We start from the raw sequence: 9,105 nt of genomic DNA, 5'->3' as shown, positions 1-9,105 counted from the left end.
CAGAACACCACAACTGATATGTTTACTGGACACAGTAGCTGACCTTTATTGTGGCTAAAAATGTTGTGACCTGGTGACACTGAGACACTTTGAGTGTGACAGTTTGTTTGTGTGGCAGAAAATATTTGCCAGCCCCATGGGAACTAGTCATTGAACTTTCTCAGAAAGGCGATCATTTGTATCAAGTGCTTAGATCAGCATTTCTTCAACAAATGTGACCATTTCAGCCCGCTGTATGGTGAAGTTTATAGTTATTATATAAAATACAGTGATGTAACTAGATATTTCTGGGCCCCACAGCAAGTTATTTATCTCCAACTGTGAAACTGCAACCGCAAGATCTGCTTCCTCTCTAGTTATGCCCCTGATAAAATAGCTATAATAGAATCATAGGATATTCAGCTATTACACTTTAATTTCATTCATGTTATCATAATTTTATTCCCTCTAAAGGAATACAATGCAAATACAGGTACAGGATATTTTATACAGAAACTCATAATCACATCTCCCATAGAGTAAATTATAAGCAAACCTGTAATAAAACAGTTGATGGTAAGTTCTAAGTTCCATACAGTAAATCCATATTGGTGGAAAAACAATTATATTGGATTTATTTAATGTTTAAAGGGTTTTTCAAAGAAGATTTAAAGTATGGAGATCCAAATTACAGAAAGATCTCTTCTCCAGAAATCTTCCTTAATTAATCACGGTTGTTAACAGAGAATTGAAATCTATAATGTTATTATTGCACAATAAGTAAATGATTGTCATATTCAATATAAAAAACAGGTTTCTTCTGCATTTGTACTGCATTTATGGTCCCAGAACTCCCGAATAGTTTTCAGCTGACTATTGAAATACTTGGAGCTGTAGTAAAAAAAAATAAAAAACAGAGGGACAAATGTATATTCCTGTAAAGAATATAAACTGTTACCCACTTATAACCCAATGATTTTGCCCTGTCCTTAAATCATCAAGCCAAATATCTTGTTTAAGTTAAAAGGTATTAGAGAGGGGCATGAGAATATAGAAACATGAGACAGCAGCTGCTGGAAGTCCCAGGAGTATTGGTTGGGTCATATCATCTTCCTTGTGGTTTGCTAGAAGATGGTGCTCTTAAAATAGTTTGTGGGGGCACAGTAAGTTCTAGTTTCGCCACTGATAGCAATGCTTGTGTTAGTTAGTGCTGAGAAGAGAAAATTAATGTTTCTGAGCACAAATCAGGAAAGCCTTAGATGTCATTTATATTCTTCTCATGGAGATCTGCCAGCTCGAGCCTAATGGTTTTTGTAGTTGGTAGTCTAGGCGACTGAGTTGTTGATAGAGGATTATTAGGACAGAAGTGAAAATAGAAGCACAGAAACATGATAGCAGAAAAATCCTCACCAGGCCCATGTGGTCTGCACAGGTTCTTTACTCTGTTAAAAGCAAAAGTGTTTGTTATTCCAATGGGTATTCAGTACAAACTTTCTTAGGGCAGTGGCAGGCAAGTAGATTTGCCACCCATGAGAATCTGTGCTACCTCTCCAGTGATCCAGATCAGGTGGGGGAAAATGCAGCAGCAGCATTTTCCTGTGATTTAGCCAAAAGTGTTTCACATGCAGCGACCTGAATGTTAGTAACGGTATTTGCAGGGAATTGTTGCCTGCTGTAGCACAGATTTCCCTACAGCAACAAATCTCCTTGTCTGCCATTGTCCTTGACTATCATTGTCACTGTATTTGCTGATTTAATAGCAGTAACAAATCTCTAACCATCTCCCAGGTTGCCCAACACAGCTTGAAACCTGCAAAATACCACCTGTATGATCTCTGCTATAATGTTTTCCATTTTAGTCAATGGGAAGTGGACATGGGTCCACAATAAAACCTTAGGCCATACGTATATTTTTATGGGATTAATTATCCAGAAAAGCTCTGGATTATGGCAGAGCCAGGTTGGACTGGGGGCCCACCGGGGCTGCAAAACAAGGGCCCCCCTGGCAGTCCCCAGGGTCCCCCTACCAACCACAATACTCTCTGTGTGTGCATGCGCTAAAGATGCCCCGCATGCATGCACAAAAGACACGCACAAGCGAAAGCCACTGCCGCAGAGGACTTTATGGGGCAGCCGGGCTGCTCCCCCGGCTGTCCCCTAAAGACCTCCGCCACGGTGTATTTCGCTCGTGTGTCTTTGGAGCATGCGCACTCCGGCACGTGCTGGCTCATGATTATGTGGATTATGGTTGGTAGGGGGACCCTGGGGACTGCCAGGAGGGCCCTTGTTTTGCAGCCCCGGTGGGCCCCCAAGGCTCCAGTCCAACCCTGCGGCAGGGCCATCTCCCACAGACTTTCCATTATGCACACCCTAGATGTCACTGCATAGCACACACCCCCCCTTCTTCCCTACATCTCATTTTTTAATGGGCATGTTCACCAAGCCCCCCAATCTGGAGCAAAAAACTAATTTGGAAAAATGCAAATCTCAATATTCTCAATAACAGTGTTTACAAAATGGCGTTGGCTTGCTAGCTGTGATTGTGAATTCACGGATTAAAGGGAACAATATATAAATAATTTATATTGCGTAAGCAAAGTTTATTTTGCATGACTAAAATGATGAAATAGGATTTGGAATTATTTCTTAGGGTGACATGTCCCTTTAAATGCTTTTTTTTAACAGACCTAAGGTATAGAAATCCAACCCTTATGCGGAAAAACCCAGATCACAAGCATTCTGGAGAACAGGTTTCATACCTGTAACTACTCTTCAAACTATTTTCCCACTTCTCTTAACTCACTTTATTATGTTTATGTGCTCTGTCTTGTGTACCTTGTCCCTCTTTTTACTGTATGTGTCCACTGACACCTGGGCCCACTGTGAGATTTCCTGGTATCCAGGTCAGCAAGTCCAACACTGTTTTAGGCAAATAGCTTATGTGCTCTATGATCATTGATCAAAAGTATTTTCATTCAATAGGGGACCTCACACGGCGCTTCCTTTCCACATGCTTTTTAAATCAGTGGACAGGCCCAAATGGTCCATGTATCATGTGTGTGAGACTGTGGTATAACCTCTCATAGCTTTCGTATTGTTATATAATTCCCTATCAAGAAACCTGGATTGAACTCTTTATACTCTTCATCCTGTTTTCTCAGGATATCACATGTCCCCCATGAAATTTAATCCATTATATTGGATGTTCAGTACTGTTCCTACCTATTACTGCTGTGCTACAGGCCCCACTATGTGCCCAGGGAATCCTCTCTATTTGCATTATCCTCAGCTGTGTGAAAGTTTTTCTACTTGCCTTTGCATATGTTTCTAAGCAACTGCAATGTTATCAGCTAAGCCATTTTCAAAAGATATATAAATAATTTCTATGCAGTGATCACTTTATTCCAGAAGATGTCACAAAAGCACATGTACTGGCTGCTATACAGGCAATAATCTATCCCATCCATGCAATTATTGTACTTTGTGGAAATGAAATATATTTGCAAAGATTCAGCTTCTTGCGCGGCTTTCTTTTTCCCTCCCCCTCACTGATTTGCATATGCCAATTAGGGTTCGGATTCGTTTCGGTATTCGGCCAGATCTTTAACAGAGGATTCGGGGATTCGGCTGAATCGAAAAAGTGGATTCTAAGCATCCATTATATATATATATTTATATATATATATATGTGTGTGTGTGTGTGTATGTATATATATATATATATATATATATATATATATATATATATACTGAGAATATAATATCTGATTTCTTTATTGCAAGGTTTTGGGCACAACTCAAAGTTAGAAGGCTCTGCTACATTTTAGTGGTCAGTCTACAGGTTTGAGGAATAGGGTGGAGCTTAGACCAGCTGGGATAATACAGTAAAGAGATCAGTTGTACTTTTCAAAGTGCCTACTGTTTACTGTGATTGTGCCTTACACAAATGTGGAGACCATTGAGTTTCTTACATTATACCAAGTGTTTAATGATCTTCAACATAATATTAAAGTACCAGAATACCTATTTTCTGTATCACCTTTGTCCAGGTAATTGTTTCCTCTAGCATATATATGAAAGTGCTACTTAATCAGCTTGAAGTATATGCAATGTGGCATATTGGCATGGGAACTTGATCTGGTATGTGGGGCAAATTTGTCAGGCACTCCTGACCCACTTCTATATGGTCATGTCCACATCAGGCCTTTCCATGACCTGGACATTCACGCTATGTTATGGTCTGACCATACCCCTCACTGTACCCAAGCCAGTTCTATAAAAATGGGAGACAATTGAACTAGACACATGACAGTTGCCCACAATGGAATTTTCCATTCAAAGCACCATGAAAGCATATGTGTTCCTCTGTGTCCCACGACCAGGAAAGGGGGGTGTGAGGTTGGCCCGAACCCGCCCCAATATCACTAAAATCCATTGTATATGATGGAAATAGTGTGCATTGTATGCAGGGTTCGCTTTATCGCAGAAGAAGCCCCTCTAAAGTCGGAGACTAGGTAAAATGTCTTTTTCCTGCCCTCTTTTGATGACAATAATCTTTTGCACATGGCATACCCACAGGAAATATATCATTCTCCACAGGCCTTTCCCTCCTTAAACGAAAAATGAGATACAGGTATGGGACGTTATCCTCAGGACCTAGGGTATTCCGGATAATGGATTTTTCCATAATTCATATCTAAAGTCTACTAGAAAATCATGAAAACATTAAATAACCCAATAAGTTGGTTCTGCTCCCAATAATGATTGATTATATCTTAGTCTGGATCATGTACAAGGTACTGTTTTATTATTACAAAGAAAAAGGAAATCATTTTTAAATGGATTATTTGGATAAAATGGAGTCTATGGGAGACGGCCTTTACGTAATTCAGAGCTTTCTGGATAATGGGTTTCCGGATAACAGGTCCCATACCTGTACTTACAACGATGTTGTAAGAGACATTATATGCTAATGATGACAAAATGCATGGCAGGCGATATAATATCAACATCCATTTCATTGCAGGATATCCCTTCATATTTGAGATTTAAAAGATTAAAGTCAGCAATATCGACATTTAAACAAGGGTTAAAACAACCTTGTTCATTTAGTATGTGGTTTAACTTTTTCTAGCAAATTGACCCTTTAATATTTAAAATTGGGTTTAATCTAAACAGATTTTTACATGTTAAAGTGATTATCACAGGAGAAGCATTTAGTCCTGTTGGGTTTTGTCCTCAAGGTATGCAAATAACATATTAAGCCCTCCTTCAACCATAGCTGGCAGTGGCTTGGTTAGGGGGTTATTTAATATATGAAGACCTTTATCCATTGGATTGCATGCAATTCTTGACAGTCTTATTAACTTGTACAGATCATCAGGAAGCTTTTGTATACAATTGTAATCCACGTTCAAAAGTTCTAGGGAAGCCAGCGAGCAAATAGTTTTGGGTAAAACATGTAAGCTGTTATTGTCAACCACCAGGATCTTTAAGTGTTCCAATAATTGAATACTGTCAGCTATGGTCTCTATCTGGTTGGAACCCAAATGTAGAAAATCCAAATTCTTCATTTGGAAAATACAAGAGGGAATGTAAGTAAGCTTGTTGTTGCTCAGATTCAACTTTTTAAGCAAAGTTAAATCACTGTACGATGAGGGAAGTGCTGAAAGGCAGTTATGTGAAAGACTCAGAACTTCCAACTTCTTGCATGAACCCAGCTCCTCTGGAAGCTCATCCAAATAGTTCATGTTAACAAACAAGACCCTAAGGTTCCTCAGTAGACCTATTTCATTGGGCAGGGAAACAATCTGGTTCCCAGACAAGTTCAGCACTGTTATATGTTTCAGCTTACCCAGTGCAGGGGGGAGCCTCTCCAGTCTGTTGTGGGAAAGGTTGAGTTTTGTAACTTCCGTCATATCCAAGATGAAGGTAGGGAGATCATGAATATTCTTCATCACGAAGTTGAAGGCAGATTGACCTGCTTCTTTTTGCCATGTATAAAATGTATGATGATCATGATCAATCTCTCTTTCTGGAGAATTCTGTACCTTTGTCTGCTTGCCTTTTGAACACCAGATTGAACACTTTGCTCCCATTTCATATCCAATGAAAGATCTGTGAGAGAATATGTCAAGGTCCACAGGACATTCACGCAAAGTTAGACTACTGGAGCTTAAAACAAGTTGTCTATAAATAAAGAGATGGCCAGTCTTCTGAGATTGCTTGCCTTTTGGCTCAAAGCTACAGTACTTAGGTCAGCCTGTCCGCTGACTAGACAGCTACAAGTATAACTACAGTAACAGCTGCCCCTGTCATTTCATGGATTACTACAGGCCGAATAAAGGATTTTTATTGTGTTTTAACAGCCACTAAGTCACATGTAAATTGTGTGCATTGCATTTCTATGAATGTGACCTAACAGCCTATAAACTCGGCACTTTGTAAATATTCTAATGAGGCATTAATGAGTACACATCAGACATGAAAAAATAGATATTTTATAATATCTATTTAACTTCTGGTTGCTAGATTCCAAATTACCCTAGCAACCATGCATTGATTTGAATAATAGACTGGAATATGAATATGAAAAAGTGTAAGGGTCGAGGACTTCCTTCCTCTTGTCACTTTAACACTTGTAACAATTATAATTGAATGTAACTGTGTTTGGCATTTATTTGTATTTTTAAAATATATAATTTAACATACACAGATTTTTAAAATAATTAACATAGGCTGGTGCCACCGATTACATAGCTATAAATCTATAAACAACCCCCCCTCAAATAAATACTAAATAAATACTAAAAAAAATAATAAATACTAAATACTGCCATCTCCAGTAATATAGACATAGTTGATTTTAGACATTGAGAAATTGAAATGACTATGGAACTCTGTCAAATCTATTGTTTAAATGTTAGATTGCTATTAGTTATAAAACTGACCCTGTATTAGAAACAGTCCAATACAGCAGATTGATGTTCGATAGTTTAAGTGGTTTAAAAAGAAAAAAAGATTTCTTTAGTAATAATATAATCTATCACTGCAGCATTGAGAATGATTGGTACTACACTACTGGGCAGATTTACTAAGGGTCGAATTTCGGAGTAAAAAAAACGTTGAAATTCGACCCTCGAATTGAAATCCCTCGACTTCGATATTCGAAGTCGAGGGATTTCTACCATATTCGATCGATCGATCGAATGATAGAATAGAAATCGTTCAAATCAAACAATTCGAACGATTTTTAGCGATCGATCGAACGATTTTTATTCAACCAAAAAAACCTTCGAAAAGTGCTCTGGAAGGTCCCCATAGGCTAACATTGCACCTTGGTAGCTTTAATTTGGCGAAGTATGAAGTCAAAGTTTTTTTTAAAGAGACAGTACTTCGATTATCGAATGGTCGAATAGTCGAACGATTTTTACTTTGAATCGTTCGAATATAAGTCGAATGGTTGAATATAGCCTATTCGATGGTCGAAGTACCCAAAAATCTACTTCGAAATTCGAACTTTTTGAAATTCGAACCATCACTCGAGCTTAGTAAATCTGCCCCTACATCTCCTATTTATATTTCATTCTGCTTGTCAGGAAGAAATAGCAGCTGCAACATGGATCTTTTTTCCTCAAGGGTCATCACAGTGTGTATTCTAATTATCATCTACATTCTTACACAAATATTCTGTATAGAACAAGAACATTTATAAATATTTAGCTCATGTAAATCCTAATAAATATACACTCGCTCCAATAACATTTAAGCTGACATTAATTGGTGATTTTTAAACTGTGGAGACAAGTTTTCCATAAGCAAACATATATTTTTCCATGGGAACTGGGGTCCAAAACACTACATTTAAGTGGTCACTTACGGCAAGTATTAAATGCCTGTATCCAGTGACACACAAGGCTGCATTTATCAGTAGTGTTTTCTCACTCAAACAATTCTAAAAGTTCAAAAAATATACTTAGACTTTTACAAATTAATGCTTTTACTGGATTATTTGCAAACTACTTTCTGTCAAACATAATCAACCTCCTTTAACAGGATTATTGACCTTTATCTGAGAGAAACCATATTGATGGTAAGAGTCATATTAAACTCAAGAATTGGTGTAAAGTTAATTACAAAGCATGAGCGCCTACTACTGACATTACCAGTTTATTCTATGTATTAATATGGATTTTAATTTGCTATTTGTTATTTAAGGAGTACAATGTAACTGTATAAAAGGAGATAATTTAAAATAACTGAAGAGTAGGATCCCTGAACATAAGATTTAAGTATAAAGTTCTGTATTAGAGACAGGATGAGTTTGGAAAAATGCTTCTAAGAGCAGGATAATCCAGCATGATAGGGAAAATGTTTTTTATTGCATTTTAATAAATACAGCCCTTAGGGTGCACTCTGTGGCCTATTTATTAAGCTGTGTAATAATATACACTACTACACACACATACATCACCATGTGAATGCTAGGCTTTGCAGTGTAAAAAACTGATTTCCCTAGACGTACTCCATGTCAGTACGTTACGGGATAGCCCCTCCTCCCTGCTCCAATTAGAAGGAACCTCCCCAAGCCTTTAAAAGGCCAACCACACCCACCTACCGGCGTCTTTTTTTTCCTTCTCTTATGCTCTTGGCTTTGTTCTCTGAACAAAGGCCTCAATAATTAGAAGCAAATTTTTGTTTTTCTCTTTTACGCCTAGGAAAGCATTAGGCCTGCCCAGAAGGCGTCCTAGGGACAGGGGTTTTGGTCCATGGGACCTTTTTTCCCCCCAGCACACTACCTCAGACCTGGAGTCTTCTGAACTTCAGCTTTTGAATCAGGTAAGGCACTGAGGTGCAATGTTTGCTACTCCTTGTCTGCCTGTATTTCAGTTGCCTTCCTGTATTGCTATCAAGAGCATTGGGTGGCAGGTGCTTGTCCCCCCATTCGTGTGCCCTCCTGACCTGCCCAGAGGGCCTCAGGCGGCACTGGTGTATGTGGCCCCTACACCCCATTTTTACGAATGGGCGAGGGAGGTGGCAGTTAACTTAGGCTAATTAGTTAGGGGCCTGAACCTTACTGCCCCCTGTTACCTTTGTTTTATTTTTGTTTTAATGGGGGCAGGTCAT

The 9,105-nt window shown here is 38.5% G+C and overlaps 1 protein-coding gene across 1 annotated transcript; it reads right to left on the bottom strand.

Annotated features, from left to right (window-relative positions):
- Window positions 1–4,871: 4,871 nt before the first annotated feature.
- On the bottom strand, window positions 4,872–6,205 carry lrrc30.S (leucine rich repeat containing 30 S homeolog). Its single transcript, XM_018223694.2, has one exon. The coding sequence runs from the start codon at window positions 6,075–6,077 to the stop codon at window positions 5,196–5,198; it is 882 nt and encodes a 293-aa protein (XP_018079183.1). The 5' UTR covers window positions 6,078–6,205; the 3' UTR covers window positions 4,872–5,195.
- Window positions 6,206–9,105: the final 2,900 nt, after the last annotated feature.

This window comes from Xenopus laevis, chromosome 6S, assembly GCF_017654675.1.
Source record: "Xenopus laevis strain J_2021 chromosome 6S, Xenopus_laevis_v10.1, whole genome shotgun sequence".
Taxonomy (NCBI): Eukaryota; Metazoa; Chordata; class Amphibia; order Anura; family Pipidae; genus Xenopus; species Xenopus laevis.
The sequence above is the reverse complement of the archived record's forward strand: the minus strand, read 5'-3'. Positions and strand labels throughout refer to the sequence as shown.